General features: G+C 41.7%; 1 protein-coding gene across 1 annotated transcript; it reads left to right on the forward strand.

Annotated features, from left to right (window-relative positions):
* Window positions 1-4,877: 4,877 nt before the first annotated feature.
* Window positions 4,878-17,479, forward strand: ARL14EP (ARF like GTPase 14 effector protein). The gene is made up of 4 exons (XM_081883293.1): window positions 4,878-5,002; window positions 11,902-12,398; window positions 13,737-13,867; window positions 14,601-17,479. Exons 2-4 carry the CDS (start codon window positions 11,976-11,978, stop codon window positions 14,827-14,829), a joined length of 783 nt encoding a protein of 260 aa, XP_081739419.1. The 5' UTR covers window positions 4,878-5,002; window positions 11,902-11,975; the 3' UTR covers window positions 14,830-17,479.
* The last annotated feature ends 877 nt before the right edge of the window (window positions 17,480-18,356 follow it).

Here is an 18,356-nt window from a genome sequence, read left to right on the forward strand (position 1 = left end):
AATAATAGTACATAAAACTATATAGAAAAGTTAAAATCAGAACTCAGGTAGCTATTGTGAACAGATGTATTCTTAATTACCTGCATATTCCTGACAGAATAGAAAAGTCTGCAGCATGCACTTAAACAAAAGGCAACTGCTGAATCTCCATTTGCAGAGTATTCCACAAGTCTGAGCCAATGACACTCAAGGCTTGGTTTCTTCTTGTGAGCCTCTCCAACTTGGGGAATGACCAACGACACTCCTCTAATGATCTCCAATGACTAGGGTATAAGTTCAGGCAGCTACTGGGGTACCTAGGACCTACGTTTCTCAAGGCTTTGTGAATTAATGCAAGGACCTTGATCCTGACTTGGTAGTAGGCAGCTTGTATATAAGTTTAAACAATGGTATCACATGTTCTTGGCCAGATCAGCAGTCTCTCCACCACTTTCTGCACCAGCTGGCACTGCCAAACCCGACCCAGGGGAAGCCCCACATAGAGCACATTAGAGTGGTACCTTTGGATACGATTTTAATTCATTCCGGGGGGTCCGTGCACATCCTGAAAACTTCGTATCCAAAGGTGCCTGTTCTGCATAGGCACACTGGGTGGTAGTCCACTTCTGCACAGGTGCAGCCGCCGAAAGCCTTCCCATTACTTCCGGGTTTGCCGCATGCATATCCTGAAGAATACGCAACAAGAGGTTCCACTGTACAGTACCCAGCCCTGAGATTAAGGTAAAGGACCTCTGGATGGTTACGTCCAGTCAAAGGCAACTATGGAGTTGTGGCGCTCATCTCACCTTCAAGCCGAGGGAGCCAGTGTTTTTCCACAGACAGGACAGCTTTCCAGGTCATGTGGCCAGCATAACTAAACTGCTTCTGGTGCAATGGAACACCATGATAGAAACCAGAGCACACGGAAACACTGTTTACCTTCCTGCCACAGCAGTACCTATTTATCTACTTGCACTGGTGTGCTTTAGAAATGCTAGGTTGGCAGGAGCTGGGACAGAGCAAAGGGAGCTCACTCCGTTGCGGGGATTCGAACTGCCGACCTTCCGATCGGCAAGCCCAAGAGGCTCAGTGGTTTAGACCACAGCGCCACCCGCGTCCCTGAGATTAACAACACATTGACTACCGTGGTCAATCTATCCCCTTCAAGGAATGGATGTAGCTGGTGAACCCGATGAAGCTGGTTAGAGGCACTCCTAGCCACAGAGGCCACATGAGCCTCTTGTGACAAAGAAGTACCCACAAGCTATGCACTTGCTTCTTCAGATCGGGAGCAACTCTGTCCAGAACAGGTAACTAGCCTATTTCCCTCATACTAGAACCACACACCCAAAGATCCTCTTTCTTCCCAGGATTCAAGCACAGCCTATTGTCTCACACACCAAAAACGATTCATCTTGGTTCAAGCAAAAGAGTTTATTAGAGAATGGAGCTCATGTTATCCATACAGCACAGCTATGTCCATTGCTTATGCATATGTGAGGCAAGTCATAAACAGAGAGGGGCACTCTCTGCTCCACATAAATGCTGCAATCATAAAAAGCCACTGCGATCCAAACGTGAATACGTGTGAGATTACCAGAAACTTATTCTGAGTTGGTACTGCTGGACGTTGAGGTCAATGTAGAAGAAACATTTGACCAACTTGTGAAGCATATGCCAACCCTGAGAGGCAGCAGGGAGAACAGCATGGTTAGGGTTGCCATACGTCCAGAACTTCCTGGACATAACTGGTATTCAGCCCTTGTAAACAGGGTCTGGGTGGAAATCAAACAACTTTTGTGTCCAGGTTTTCACTTTTTGAAATATGGCAACCCTAAGCATGGTGCAAACTTTAATATCTTGGATGATCATGATCAGGGTCCACATCATCCGCTACTGGTTGTCTTGCTAATTTCCCTAATGCAGTTCACCCTCATTTCATACAAGTGAATGTAAGTATATTTCAGTAAGGAATGCATTTCCACACACTGGAAGTGACTTGTCCCCTCACTTCATTCACTTGTATGGAATAAGGAAAAAGGACTGCAGCCAGGACCACACATGAGTGTAAACAATCAACTGAGGGGAAGTGAGGGTGCATCTCCATGCCCTGCCCCATCCATTGATGTGGAAAAGCAGAGATTTGAACCTAAAATTGGAAAAAATGAGAAGCTGGGGAAAGCTGGCATGTTCACCCATTCCTGTGTATGGAGCCCCTAAGATGATACAAATATTATACACCATTCTCCTTCTCCCCAAAAGAGTTATTATTTACAAACATTTCAATCTCTTAATTTCTCCTTATGCATCCTACTTTTGTGTTTGGCTTCATGTGAGATAATGGCAGCTTTTGTGTAAAAATATTCCCGTGGATGTGAGTGGGGAATCTTCACGATCCTCTTCATACAAATCTAAGCTTAAACCTCTTTTGTTTGCTTGCTCGTTCTCTTTTTCTTTTTAAAAGACAGAATCCAGAACCATATACAAAACATTCAAAAATAAGACTTGGTACGCCCTCTGCTGCCTCTTCATTAGTACTAAAGTCTGCATCTAGAAATCTATTATTCCACAGATAGACCTCAGAAAAGTCACAGGAAGAAATGTTTGCGGCCACATACTGCTCTGCATGTGGTCCAATTCTGAAAAGTCCATGGATGACAGTGAAAAATGTCTATGATTTATGCATAATGATGACTGTGAAGCAATCTGATCAACTTTATTTTTAAATTGTATTTTTTATTTGCCATCCTGAGCTCCTTGGGGAGGGAGGGCAGGATATAAATGCAATAAATTCAGTAACTTGATAACTGTCCAGGACTGTTGGAAAGGGAGAATTCATTATCCACCACCTTTAACTGCAAAACTCTCAAGGTGGCTTTCACTGATGAAATGGAAGAATAAATATATAATCCATTGTTGTTGTTGTTGTTGTTGTTGTTGTTGTTGTTATATTATTATTATTCCCTGCCCATCTGGCTGGGTTTTCCCAGTCACTGTGGGCAGCTTACAGCATATCTAAAAACGTAATAAAAACATCAAGCATTGTCATGTTGTCAGTCAACGGGTTGACAACATGACAATGCTTGCAACATATGAATGGATTGCTTATAGACACAGACTTTGTTTTGACAAATATATTGGAAAAACCAGGAACCAAAAAGAAGGAATAAAATGGACAGTTCTACCAATGGAGGGGGGTACTAGGTAGAGTTCCCCAAGGATCAGTATTGGGACCTATGCTTTTTAATTTGTTCATAAGTGATCTAGAGTTAGGTAAAGGGACCCCTGACCATTAGATCCAGTCTTGGCTGAGTCTGGGGTTGTGGCGCTCATCTCGCTTTATTGGCCGAGGAAGCCGGCGTACAGCTTCTGGGTCATGTAGCCAGCATGACTAAGCCACTTCTGGCGAACCACAGCAGCGCACGGAAACGCCATTTACCTTCCTGCTGGAGCAGTACCTATTTATCTACTTGCACTTTGACGTGCTTTCGAACTGCTAGGTTGGCAGGAGCAGGGACCAAGTAACAGAAACTCACCCCGTCGCGGGGATTGGAACCGCCGACTTTCTGATCAGCATGTCCTAGGCTCTGCACACCACCTGCGTCCCTTGATCTAGAGTTAGGGATGAGTAATTTGTATTAATTTGGTAATGATTTGTTAAAATTATGGAAAATAAAAAAAAATGGCAAAAAGGAGTAAGGAATGAGCAGGGACGTAGTTCAAGCAGCTCAAGGAGCTACGTAGCTAAGTTTCCTCACGATAATAAAATTTTCAGGGTAGTTAAAACAAAAAAGGATTGTGAATAACTCCAAAAAGATCTCTCCAAGCTGAAAGAATAGGTAGAAAATGGCAAATGCAATGAAATGTAAGCAACTGTAAAGTGATGTGTATCAGGGCAAAAAATCTTAATTTCACATATATGTGCATGGCGTCTGAACGGACAGTGATTGACTAGGTGTGAGACCTTGGATGTCAGCAGTGTGTGACAACTGTGAAAAGGGCAAATTACATGCTAGGATCATTGGGAAAGGAATTTAAAATAACGCTGTCAACACCTTAATTCCATTATACTAATCTATGGTGCAACTGCACTTGGAATGCTGTGTACAGTTCTGACAGTACACCTCAAAAACATTGTTGCAGAGTTGGAATAGATGCAGAAAAGGGCAACCAAACTTATCACGAAGCAACTTCCACTGACTGACCCAGAACTGACATACAGTACAATCCCAACAATGCAGCCCAATCGTAGTCAGAAATACGTAGGTCTGAAATCACGTGGGTTGTGTGTGGAAGAGAGCATTCTCGCGAGACGTGACACGAAGTCGAAGTTTCTATGTTTTCATAGCGCAGGGAAAGGAAGAGGGGAAGTTTGCTACGCATGCGTCGCTGCTAAATTAGCTTTAACGTTCATTCACTTGACCGGAAAGGGAAAAGAGGACGTTGAACAAATGTTGTAGAGAACGAAGGTGCACATTTGACGCCTCCACTCTCTCCAAAACAAACCGACCCGAAGGAGCAAGCGCCTGCCAAAATCTTATGGGAAATACTCTTTGACATGGTAGTTTCAAGTAGCTGGTCTTCTGCTGAGCCGTACATAAAGGGCAGAAAAGCGCGACCTTCCTTGTTAGTGTCCCTCACTGACGGAGGAGTGCCCGTCCTGCCGAACTTCTGCCTACGCGGCGGCAAGAGTTCAACGAGCAAAGCTCCGCGCCTCCCAACAAAATAACCGCGTGCTTGGAAGCCTCGGCCAGTCTCGGAGAACGCGTTGCGCCCGTCTTAACTGAAGGCTGCTTTTGCCTTTCCACGCCTCTTGCCCCGCACATGGCGGACCCTCTCCAACAAGTGCTCGGGAGCCGGAAGTCGCGATAGGGAATCTGTGAGGCTGCCGCTTTTTCCTCGCGGGCAGCCGTTTCCTTCCGTCGACGCGTCGCTGTTGGGGCTAGTCGGCTTCATGGCGGCCACGGGCGAGGCAAGCGCCGGGGTGGGAGCGGGACAGGGCCGCAGGAGAGCCTATGTGAAGGTAGGCGCCGGAGGAGGAGCGGGGAAGCCGTAAAGCTTTTCAAGGATAATGCTGTTTCCCCACGTGCGCGTGATTTTAACGACACGGGGAATGTTGGGAGTCGCTAATACGCTAGATTTGTTAGCGCTTCTTATCCTGCTGTGCTTTTAATTTGTCGCAGTTATAGGCCGCCTTGTGTTCCGAGGAGCTCAAGGCGGTGCACATGGTTCTCCTCCCCCACTTCATCCCCGCAACAACCCCGCGAGGTAGGTCTCCCACTGAGCTGCACGGCTGAGCGGGGACTCGAACCCACGCCTCCCCGCAAGTCATAGACCTGCGCTGTAACCATTGCGCCACGCGGGATCTCGGACGGCTTTGAGTTTATCCCCGCTCACAACAATCTTGTGAGGTAGGTTAGGCTGTGAAATGTGACCAGGAATACACAACTAACGCAGAGAAAGATGCTTATACAGTATACTGTATATATAAAGATGCATATACAGTATATGTGTTTGTGTGTGCGCGCGCACGTGCGCTTTGAAATAAAAAAAGTTAAATGCTCTACTGGTTCTTTTTCACACACAATATTCCCTGGAACATAACTCCCCCCCCCCCCCCGTTAATTCATAATTTGGAAAATAGCCTTGATTGGGTTCGGTGGTAAATTGGGAAAAGTTAACCAAAGTTAGAGACTGAGGTTATGTAGATGGAACTTGACTGTTTTGACATATCCTAAGTCAATAACTTTTCACAAACTTGAAGGTAGGCTTGCCGCTGTCACATTCATTTGTTTTTGTGCATTTTCCGCTAGCTTCTCACGTTTCACAAAACAGACTCTAGCAATATATACACGTGTGATATTTTGAGTGTGAAAATCACAGGCCCTTTAAATATATGAAGGAAATAGGCTGCCTTTACCTTCCTCGCTCTCTCCCTTCCCAGTCTTGGGGAAGAGGATGGAGGACTGTCTACAGGCACTGTTTTACCTGCGCTCCTGGCTGCATACCATAAGGTTGCGATTATAAGTTGTACTTTAACTTTTCAGGGTCGGAATTTGGGGGGAACGTGAGGCTTATATTCAGGCCAATACAGTGTAAAGTTATCCAAAATCTGTGTGCATGCAGTCTCTTAGAAAGAGACTGGGCCTTCATTTGAGTCGACAAATGCTTCAAGCTGTTTTAGTCAATTTAGTCACTTCACTTTTGTGGGACTAATATGAGAGCCAGTCTGCATTTGTAGTTCTACTAAATATCACATTTATACATTAGAGATATGCTAACTATAAATGTGAAAAACTCAGGAAACATTGATACTTGTAAACTGCTTAAAAGCCACCTTGCAATTAAGCAGTACATATATTTAATAGTAAATTACAGCTCTTTGTGTGTACATTTGGTCACAAACCCAGTTTTATGCCATGCAGCCTGTAGCTTTGTGGAGATGATAGGAAAATCATGCAAACAGGCCTGTCCCTTGTGTTGAGAAGCCTATTTTTCTTCCTCACCTACACCATTACATTTTCATAGCAATTGAGCTACTGACACCAGATCAGGACTTTAAAGCGCTCCAGCTGCAGTACAAAAAGCAAAAATCTCTATGCAGCTATATGTTCTATTAGGATTGCTTCTTTGTGTTATAAATTCATGTGCTTTATATGCTTTCTGTATTTTGTAAAACACTTTGTATATGTAATATCTGCTTTGCTTTAATATGTGTTGTAGCACATTTGCCATAATTGCTGGCTTCTAGATTACCTTTAGGCATATGACCAGAGGTACAATCAGTAATCAGTGGAGAGCTTCTCCCTTCTTTCCCCTTTTCTTGGTGTCTTATGATCGCCTGGTTTAGAGCTGTTTGCAGGAGTTTTCCTTTCTTCTTCTGAGCATGCTCTCAATTCTACTGCATCCTCTAAATATGACCTTGGTAGGGTCCAGGTGATGGGTTTATACATATTTGAACAGTGCTTTGTTACTGGTGATTATTGTACCAGCCAGTAGCAGTATGTTAAAAGTACCTCCAAGCACATTCAGAGTCTGTTTCTCTTTCTGCTGAACAAGTGCAGTTTGCCTCAAGAATGAAAGAAAAGCTTATAGGGCAGGTGACATAAACTTTTTGGGCTCTGCGCTTCTTTCTTCTAAGAAACTGAATGCTCCTACTTACCTCCATTACAAGTATACAGTGCAGAACTAAATAACGTAACCTCCCTCACACAAAAATTCCACTCTCGATACACGGTGCCAGCTAGTCAGCAATGCTGTCTTCCAAGATAATACAGTGGTACCTCCGGTTACATACGCTTCAGGTTACAGACTCTGCTAACCCAGGAATAGTGCTTCAGGTTAAGAACTTTGCTTCAGGATGAGAACAGAAATCGTGCTCCAGCAGCGCGGCAGTAGCAGGAGGCCCCATTAGCTAAAATGGTGCTTCAGGAACAGTTAAGAACAGTTTCAGGTTAAGTACGGACTTCCGGAACGAATTAAGTACTTAACCTGAGGTACCACTGTATCCTCAGTAGAGCTGGTGGGAAACCTGTGATCCCTCCAAGTCTTGTTGAACTGCAACTTCCATCTTCTGTAACTGTAACTACTACTACTACTACTATTATTATATTTGTTTGTTTATACCCCGCCTTTTTCCCCTGACGGACTCACAGATAAAATAAGAACAACTAAAAACGGGGGAGATCATTAAAAAATTAAACATTAATAGAACTAAAACTATGGATGGGCAATCACAGTCAGTCACAACAAAAACAGTGTGGTACCCATCTCATTACAAACTGTCAGTTTTCAAAAACATGCTGAAACAAGAAGGTGTCTGGCAAGAAGGTGTCCCTCCTAAGAGGGAACCAGTCTAACTTCTCTTGGGAGGGAGTTCAAACTCTGAGAACAGCCACCAAAAAGGCCCTGGCTAGGGCTGATGGGTATTGTAGTCCAACAACATACTGAAGGCCACAGGTTCACCATGCCCTGCTGTGTAGGGATTAAGCAGACCAATCCACTCTCATCCTCTGTCCCAACCCCTTTTCCATATTTTATTTTGCAACTTGCATTCAGTGTTCCATGGCTCTTAAGTCCTCATTAGGCCGAGTGGGTTGGAATTGTTCCCTTTGGGGTTTTTTGTTTTGTTTTTTAATGTTTTGCTTGACTCCTTTGCTGTTTGCCTTTTCACTTCTGTGGCACTCCCATGTGCTGAATTTCTGAAGCGGAGAGCCTTTTCTACTTATGTAGGCTCCTCATGTAATATAGAACTCTAATCTTCCATGGTTGATAAATGTGCAGAGGGGAAAAAAACTCCTGAGTAGTTACTATATGTCAGATTCCTGGTTCATTAAACTCCCTCCCCCCTCTCAGTCTGCTATCAACAGTCTGTAATTCTAGGAATTGTCAGGCCATTTTACAGTTTAAAAATATTTTTCTTAGTGTTGAAATGTATATACTTGCTTGGGGAGATTCCCTTGAGTATGTAGAAACAACTGATTTTATTTTTTAATTCATTATTTATTTATTTTTTTGATGGCCCAGTTGTGTTCCCAAACACAGGTATTTGATCACTTGTGCTCACTATTGGAACAAGTGGGAGCTGCAACAAAATGTTGCAGTGTAAAGCTAGCCAGTCATGTCCTGTTCCAAGATGCTCATGTGAAAGCTCAAATATAATGCAGAACTTAAAGCAGTTGCGTAAAAGGAGTAAAAACTGAATCAACTGCCATGTGAATGCAGCCTTAGTCAGTGGATGCATTGACCAGTTTAGCATCCTGACCAAGCCCCCTGCTTCCCAACGCACTCACTATTCAACATGTATCGTAAACTATTTAATTTAATTTTGTTTTTATTTAAATTCTGTTTTTCCGTCAAAAGGACCTTCAGTCAGCCTCACTAAAAGTAATACAATTACATACTGTATCATAAAAAAATATTTCAAAGTAGTCAATAAAAATGCATTTGAAAGAAATATATCCCATTTATAGCCAGCAGAAAATATGACTCTTAATATGTTCAACATCCATAAAGCCTGCCAGAAGAGAATGGTCTGGCCACCTAAAAATATTTCGTTGAGCTAGTGAGAATTTTTCCAAGCATCATCATCCCAAGTGCCTTGCTAAAAGTTGTCGCTTGACTGCTCATTTTCGCTGCAGCTCGCTTCCCTGTCTCTGCTGGCACTCATTCCTCTTTGCTCCACAGTGAAACTCCTATGCTCCAGAGATCATGGGTGCAATTTGACAGTTGCATTATTTTTCTAGCTGTGACCTCCCTATTTTCCAAGGCAAAAATAGCTAGACTAGTACTGTGGAGGGTGAAAGGCAGGAGGCAGCTGTGCTGAGTAGGGTGCAGAAGTAAGTTTGCTACAGTTTGCAATTTGGTTAGTTTCCTAGGAATAACTGCCAGGAAAGTTGACATGTGACAAATAGCATCTGTCACCTTAGAGCTAATTCCTACAAATGCTTCAGCACTTATGTGATGCCAAAGTGGTCAAAAGAATACCCATGCACAATAAAGAATCTGAACCCTTTTGGTAATGTATGCTAATGCACACTCGCCTGAGCCTTTCAATTGTGTTGAAGCATTTGTGCAGTTTGTTCCACCCTGGGTTTGCCTTGGGTGGTTGATGAAGACTGCATGATGCCATGCTAAAGAACACTGAAGAACATAAACACAGAAGAATCTGTCCATTAAAAATGAGTTGTAGAAGTATAGAATTACAAGCCTGTTCTCCAGAATGGAAAACGTAATCCTGAATTTGCTGATATTTCTCCTCCTACTCTTTCATCTTGTTACCCTGTCCTGCTGCTGATGGTGTAGTGCCTTCTCCCTTTTAAAAAATTCTTTCTGTAAACACCAGCAGTTGCTTGCTTGCTTTCTAGCACCACCTGCCATGGTTTTAATGAGCATTTCATAGGGCATCAGCAGTTTAGCTTAGTTCCACGCCAACAGCAAATTAATGTAATATTCTTGCCATCTTCTGTTCTTACTAAAATTTGCTGCTATCCTACCTTTCTTTAAATGTGAGCAAAACTGAAGCACCAGATGTTGCAACATTCATCAGGGTAGAATATTGCCAGTAACAACATTATTCAAATCTTGATCCTGTCATTTTAAGCAGGGTCTGACAGCAGAAAACAGTTTTGTACATCTGTTTCTCTATCCCAAATGGGACGAGGTCTTCAATCTAGTAAGATAATTTTTTGAAAACAGGCAATGTTCTTTTGGAATTTGTGGTGAATTCGTGGGAACTTAAACAAACCATTAAAAGCCTAAGTTCAGTGTTTAGCTGCAGAAGTGAAATGCTTGCGCACCCATAATGCAAATGCTTGCAGAGGTGGGAATATGTTGCTCCCTGTGACATGTTGCTGCAAAGGCTTGAGCCTGAAAAGAGAATGCAAAATGCAATATTTCTTAAGAAGTAAGACAAGAAAAATGATAAGTTTCTCCAGCTGAAGCATCCGGGACTTTTGAGAGCAATTCTATCATGCCCTCTTGAAAAATCTGCTCTAGAAGATCAGGAGGCGTTCAGTGCAGTGTGAGAGGCTGCAGCCTGAAGAAAAATTTGGTACAGACCATGTGCATAATAAGCACAGTGTTCTTTGAATTTTGGCCTCTGAAATTAGTTGAAACAAATGCCATATCTGTGCCAATACTAGAAGATGTCTTAAAAATGATCCTAGTTCTGAGTAAAAGCTCAGTTTGGCCTTTTGAAAAACTAGTTTGAACCATGGATGGACACATGCACATGTATGACTCATGGAAATGGAAAACAGCAGGGGATTTTTTTTTTATTTTTTTTTATTTTTTTTTGCTGCTCTGATTTGGAGCTTGTCTGCAAAATTTAGATATCTGCAATGTTACTTCTTGCTTAATAGCTTCTGCATATATGCTTTGCTTCCGTCATTCTCCTTGCAAATTACTGGCTTTTCCTTCCGCTTGAATATGAACTGCATTAGAAAATCTTCATAAAAACTTTCTTAAGGATGCTTCCCTCCTCCTCAATTAAAATAGATAATGGATGTGGTCTGAAGGTGCATCTCTAATGTGGGAATACTCCTGTGTGTATCCTCCTAGTATAGTCAGAAATGCGTGTATGAGATGCCTCGTACAAAGACACAAGTTCCAACTGCTTCTGTCCACATCTTAAATTTTACACAGGAAGAATCCAAGAGATGGGCTTGAGACTACTTTCCCAAGGACATCTACTAGACTACTACTATCAGTATAATTTTCATGTTTAAATCATACCCTGAGGTTTTGAAAACATTAAGATTGTTGCATCAGATCTGTTAGTAGACCCTAGGTAGAACCTTGATTTTTGAATTTTTAAACAACTTGATATTTTTTGTTTTGGACAGATGAAGTTGAACTTATTTTCTGGAAAGCTCGGGATTCATAATGCCAACAGTCACACTAATACAGATAACTGTTATTGGTTTGGCAGTCTTACCAGTGAGCAGCCTTTGAGGAAGTCAGTGCCACTGTAGCTCTTAAAGTACCCTTTCATTGGCAAGGGACGCCAATCCATCTGGCTTAACTCTCAACTAGGCTAAGCTTCCTTTCGTACCCACTTATTGAGGCTAGTACAGACTTGTCCTAGCCACTTGCATTCCTTTGGTCTCCATATCAAATGCTTCTTAAATGGTATGGCAGTTGCATTGACATGCCTACACCTATCATGGAAGCTGCTGTACTTCTGCGCTCCGGATGCCAGTTTTTACTCAGATTAATGCATTCTGGTAGCAGAGGTTTTGTACAAAATCTTATGGCTGCCTCCAGATCATAAGACAAAGGCAAAAGTTGCCTGCACAATCAGCTGTATTGTATAGTTCAGCTGAATCCTTGGACATCCATATTAGGTTTGTTTTTATTTTGGGTCTAGTTGAAAGTAACGGTATGCAGCATGAATCTCATTTCCTTCACTGCTTTCTCCAGGCTAATCGTAACAGCTGCTAAGGACGACAAAGACAAACTGTAGACAATCAAATATATTGTACTGGTCAAGTAAAATGGATCCATGTTCAGTAGGAAATCAGCTGCAAGCTAGCAGCGATTGCCATAAAACATACTTTACCTGTCACACTGGATTCAAGACTAAGCAAGAACTATCATCAACTGATCTGTTACTCCTTCAGCTTAGGACTGGGATAACACTTTCAGAGAACGATACAATCTGCTTCCATCATGCTAAAGTTTACCTTGATAGGTATGAAGACTTGCAAAAGTCGTGCTGTGATCCTTTTAATATGCACAAAAAGCTTTCAAGGAAAAACTTGCATGCAATTGACATAGACGATGCAACTGTTCTAAGTGCCAAGTTTGGACGGCAGTTTATACCTGGCTGGAAACTTTGTCAAAAATGTACACAGATAATAAATGGAAGTGCAGAGGTTGATTCTGAAGACCGTCAGCGAAGGAGACTTGATTCAGACGTATGTATATGGGATAATTTTTTTCACCTATCTATTGGACTTAGGCTGCAATCTTGTGCACACTTACCTGAAAGCAAGCCCCAGTGAAAATGCTGTTCCTTAATTCGAAGTAATTGTGCCTGTGGGTTGGGCTGTACTTAATGTAGAGCATCACTAAGATAGCTATTATTAATTAATTAACCCTCAGGTACTAATGGTATGCTAAATACTGTGCAATTTCCACATGTGTGGTCATCACTTGATAAGTGCAACATGAAGAATTGTGTGAAACAGCCATCATTAGTCAAAACTTAACAAAAGTCACTCTGATATAACCTCACATCATCTCAAATGTAGTAACTGGCAATAGAGCATTAATACATGTAGCTGCAGTTCCTCACATGATATGTTATGCATATATGTATGAATGTGCCCTAAGCAAGTCTAACATGATTAATTTGGAAGAAAGAGCAGGGCTTGACACTAGAATGGTGAAACTGAGTAGAAGTGGATTAATTCATAGCCATGTATAAAAGTTGGAACCACGGCAGTCTTTGGGGAACAATGAGATCTAGTCCACACATACACAGAGCAAAGTGTAGGAGTTCTGATGGGATTGAATCGATATCATTCTGCCCCCTTAGAACTTATTTCATCACTTGATAGAGGGGGGTATCTATTCCTAGCAATAAAAAGCAGCATGATGAAAGATGTACTTTGAAATGGAAGTTATTCTCCAGTCTTCATCTAATGAAAACATACAGCAGATAATTTTTTTTAAAGATGAGGTCAAAAGAGAACTGAAAATATGTCCTGTTTACTTATTAAAGTAGGCTTTCACTATTTCTGTTTCCATTAATTTGCACCATTAGATATATACTCATATCCCACTTACCTGTTCCACAAGAAATTGCCATTGCTTTTTTACTTTACTTCCTAGTGTTACTGCCCGTTTAGAGAGACCTTACGAGTGGTCAGGTGGCTAAGATGTCATAAAATTAAAATACGTGTGTTGGGGGAGAGGGATGCTTTGTGCCACAGCATACAGCAACCACTTGTTCACATTTTTTGTATTAACCTGTAATAATCTTCCTTGACCAAGAGCAATTCCTGGTGGATACCCTGTTCATGTAGACAGGGACTGAGGGCATCTCAACCTTATCCCCCTTCATATTCATGAACTGAGCATTTGAAAGCAATGACACTCAACGGAAAGGTTTTTTTTTTACATTTGGCCCCAGCTTTGAGCCTCTTTTTATCTAAGAAGTGATGGCATTCTAATTGATTAGCAAGCCTCTGGTAGTGTATGCATTAAGCTTTGTATTAATAGTTCCAATGAAATTGTCTGTATCTGTTCAGGGACGTACAGCTAAGGCCTTGAAGTCCTTACAGTTTGCTAATCCAGGACGACATTCTGAATTTGCTCCAGAAGCAAACAAAAGGGAAAAAAGAAGGCTGCAGACAAAAAGCACATCCAACAATTCAGACAGGTGAGCTCTTTTCCTCCGATGATTACACTTATCCTTGCTTTCACGCCCTTGGGGGAAAGTCTTTATTTGCATCTGGACCATGCTTCAAGTCTGCTTAAGTAGATAGAATCTCTTTTCATTCAAGTGCATAGAAATGGTGTGATAAAAATCCATTGTAGGGCATGGAAAAAACCTTGAAGAATAAAGAATTGCCACACAATAATGCTATTGGAGCATCTGAATTAATCCACAGAATAGCTAAAAGGTGACTGATCCTGCCTTTTCTGTTCCAAAGTGGTTCTGAACAAATCAATTCTGTACTGAAGCAGGAAGGTGAATGTTGATTAGAGTTGTCCACAGCATCAGTAGACTCCTTTCAGATATAACGTGTGATCACACCTTAGATAGTAATGATGCCCTTCCCCAAAATTAATGAACACTAAAAGATTTTGTCCACCATTGCAAAGGGAAAGAGAAAGGAAACAGAATTGCATGGACAGACATGACAACCTGTTGCATGGACAGACTGTCGACATGTTTCTGTATGTAATGGTGCCTCCCTAGAACCTAAACTTGCCCGAAATTTATTGGCAGCCTCTGTGGCTAATGTAATGTATGGCTTTTGATTCTTGGCATAAGATTAGCAAATTCAGAGCAAATTCACCTAAAAGTAGATTTAAACTGAATTGCCAGTGACTTAAAATGGAGTCCAGTGTTACAGACTGCTGTTAATTCTGCTTTCTTTCTCCTCCAGGCAACTCATACCAGCAAAGAGCAAAGTGTACGATAGCCAAGGCCTTCTGCTTTATAGTGGGATAGACCTCTGTGACTGTCTTGATGAAGATTGCCTAGGATGTTTCTATGCTTGTCCCAAGTGTGACTCCAGCAAGTGTGGACCTGAATGCCGCTGTGATCGCAAGTGGCTATATGAGCAAATTGAGATAGAAGGAGGAGAAATTATAAGGAATAAGCAAGCGGTATAGCTTGCACGTTGAATTCAAGTAATGAGCGTACATGCCAAAGGTTTTCACTTACAAAAATGCATAAACTTTGTTCAGATTTCCAGTTAGTATTTGAAGTGGTATATGAAAGTTGTGGCTCAGAGTTAATTTCCCCTTTTTGGCACCCTTACAAAAAAGAAAATCTAGAACCTTATTAATGGGCAAGTGGATTAATCAGAACAGTATTATGCATTTTGCACCATGTACTCCCAAGCGTCTCCCCTCTTTTCACCTGGGAGTGTTGCCCATTTCAGAAATGTGACCATTGATTTCATCACTTTAATTGCTAGAAGCCATGAGCAGTATTAGCACATAGTAGATTTGTGATTTGATAATGATGTTGCATGGTGGGTAGAAGATGTTAACAACAGATAAAAGGCTTTTTGAGAAGATGGTACCACTTCAAAGAAAAGTATTGGACCGCTTTGAAATATTTCCGTGTTTTTGTTTTTAATCTGAATCTTGTGTTTTCAACAGTATTTCACTGATGAGGAGAAAATAATAAACCAAAGATGTAATCTCAGGTAGCATTTCTATTATGGGTTTGTTACTTGAGAACTATTTATTTGAGTCTCCAGGCAGTTGGACAGAGAATTTCTAGGATGAATGACAACACAATCCCATTTAGCCTTAATTATTTGAATTTGGACATTAGGAGCACAAATGGGGAACCAGGAGTAATGTGTTTTATATTGCAATCACCGATGCTCTGCATAAGGATATGTACAGAATTTATTTTCAGTAGCAGTTAAAGGGCTGCATTTTTTTGCAGGGCCATTTTCATAGTTTTGACCCCATATGCAATAAGGAATTGTATCTGTGTAAATTAAACTTGCCCTTGAGGATAGATGACTTTCCATTTGAAAATGATGGTTAGGTGGTAAAATGTGTAAGACTTAAAAAGTTCCTGTTAAGTATTATCCTAGGAGTTTTGTTTGACTCCGCCTGTGTTCAGGAATTTATCCTGTTACCTGTAGTGTCCTAGGAAGGCAAATTGTGTCATGCAAAGCAAGAAAGCTGCATAGGAGCTGGTGGATGTTTGTCCCTAAATTCAGGAGGAGATGGAATTGAATCCATAGCCCTGAACTTGGAGTTCCATGACTGCTTTGAGGGGCCATGAGGTCTGAGAACATTGGAGTGTATCCAAGGAGCTTCTGGATTAAGTCAGTTGTGTCTTTACAGTATTTGTATGTGTGCATTTATATATGAATAGAAACCATTTCATTATCAATTATGATTGCATTTTTTTACAATTGTCTGTACTTTAAAAGACTTAAGATTACACCTTTGCTGGGGCTGCATTATATCTGACTAAATTGGGCATTAGCAAATCATCTTGTAAAGAGAAATCCGCAGTAGGAATGGTTATTAAATTTAAAATTGCTTCACTTGTTATCTTTTTTTTTTTTTTTAAAAAAGCATTTTTCTATCTAAATCAACTCCAAAGCCTCAGTATGCAAATAGCTTTATTGGGACCAAACAAAATGTCACACAGTCATTTTCATAGGTCTTAATAAAGGTATTACCATACTGTGGTTTTGGGCTTTTTTCCCCCTATTGTATGAATCAATACAGACTTAATATTTTTTTTTAAACCCGTAAAATAACTTTAGAATACTATGTGCAACTTTGCTTGACTTGATTGATTTCATATGTTATGTAGTAAAGTTCTTACAGCTATGTACAGAAAACTAGCCATCACCTAAAACTGTTTTTAGAGCCTGCCTAACTGCTGGCAAGTTATTTGAACAGATGGATTTTTTTACTCTCCCTGCAAAGTGCCATTCTGCAAAGCTTACAATAAAATTAAAGTACTTAAAGGGAAAAGTTTGACACCTGAACAATGAGATACATATATATGGCTTTATCCAAAGCTGTCCAGATGCGAGCAGAACAGACTTCTAATCATGCAATCAGAACTTCACTCCTGCAGCCTCTCAAAATCTGCTCTGTGGGGTTGAGGAACCCCTGAGTAAATTTGTGGAATTGTAGAAAGGCGTAGAGGAAGAAGATATGCTGCATGAGCTCACCATCAGTTTAAAAATTTGGATACTGGCAGATAAATAGCTGCAAGTCGCATTGAGCATGCTGGAATATAAAATCCTCTTGAACTTAAATTTCTTAGTGTTGACATCTACTGGCACTAACAAAATGTAAAGCAGCAATGCAAATATTGTGCTTGTCTAATTTCTTCAACAAAAAATTGATCAAATTTACCCTCAAATGCTTAAACGTGTGTTTCAGTGACTAATCTATTATAAAATGTTATACAGTGTAATGGCTAGTATGTATTAGTAATATATTTTTCTTTTCATTTTGATATAGGTATGTATTGGTAATCTGCTCCAGATATTAACATTAATTAAACAGAGGTTGCAGTTCTGTGCACAGATACTTGGGTCAATTCCATGAATACTAACAGATAGTATGTACTGCATGCTGAAGTGATTAGTTATGCAGAAAAACTTACTCCACTTACACTGAAACATTACTGCTAGTACTAGACAGCTGCAAACGAAGATACACTATTGAGTAAATATCAGGTATTTTCTTTGTCAACTCACGTCTGAAGATTCCTATATTTCTTATCATTTATCAAATCCTGTTAATAAATACATTTATTTGAGCCACATATTTAGTTCTATTATTCTTTTTTTAATGTTCATCCAGAAAGGTAAAGGTACCCCTGCCTGAACGGGCCAGTCGTGTCCGACTCTAGGGTTGCGTGCTCATCTCGCTCAAGAGGCCGGGAGTCAGCGCTGTCCGGAGACACTTCCGGGTCACGTGGCCAGCGTGACGAAGCTGCTCTGGCGAGCCGGCACCAGCGCCGCACACGAAAACGCCGTTTACCTTCCCGCTATAAAGCGGTACCTATTTATCTACTTGCACTTAGGAGTGCTTTCGAACTGCTAGGTGGGCAGGAGCTGGGACCGAAAGACGGGAGCTCACCCCGCCGCAGGGATTTGAACCGCCGACCTTGCGATCAGCAAGTCCTAGGCACTGAGGTTTTACCCACAGCGCCACTCGTCTCCCTATATCCATCCAGATAATGAAGAGTAAATATCTGAATACCTCTACTTTCTATTAATTTACTTAGCCCAAACTTATTACAAAACAGAGGACTACTACCGTATTTTTCGCACCATAGGACGCACTTTTTCCCTCCTAAAAAGCAAGGGAAAATGTGTGTGCGTCCTATGGAGTGAATGCAGGCTTTCGCTGAAGCCTGGAGAGCGAGAGGGGTCGGTGCGCACCGACCCCTCTCGCTCTCCAGGCTTCAGGAAGCTATCCGCTAGGAGTGGGAGACCCAGCTCTCCCACCGCTAGCGGAGCGCTGCATTAATCCCGAAGCTTGGGGCGTGCGGAGCTCAGCGCGCCCCAAGCTTCTGGGTGCCTGCAAGGTCTCCGCTAGCCCTGGGAGAGCCCCGCGACGTCGCGCGGCTCTCCCAGGGCTAGCGGACCACTGCGCTAATCCAGAAGCTTGGGGCGTGCGGAGCTCAGCGCGCCCCA

The sequence above is a fragment of the Podarcis melisellensis genome (assembly GCF_964234715.1).
Source record: "Podarcis melisellensis genome assembly, chromosome: 1".
NCBI lineage: Eukaryota > Metazoa > Chordata > Lepidosauria > Squamata > Lacertidae > Podarcis > Podarcis melisellensis.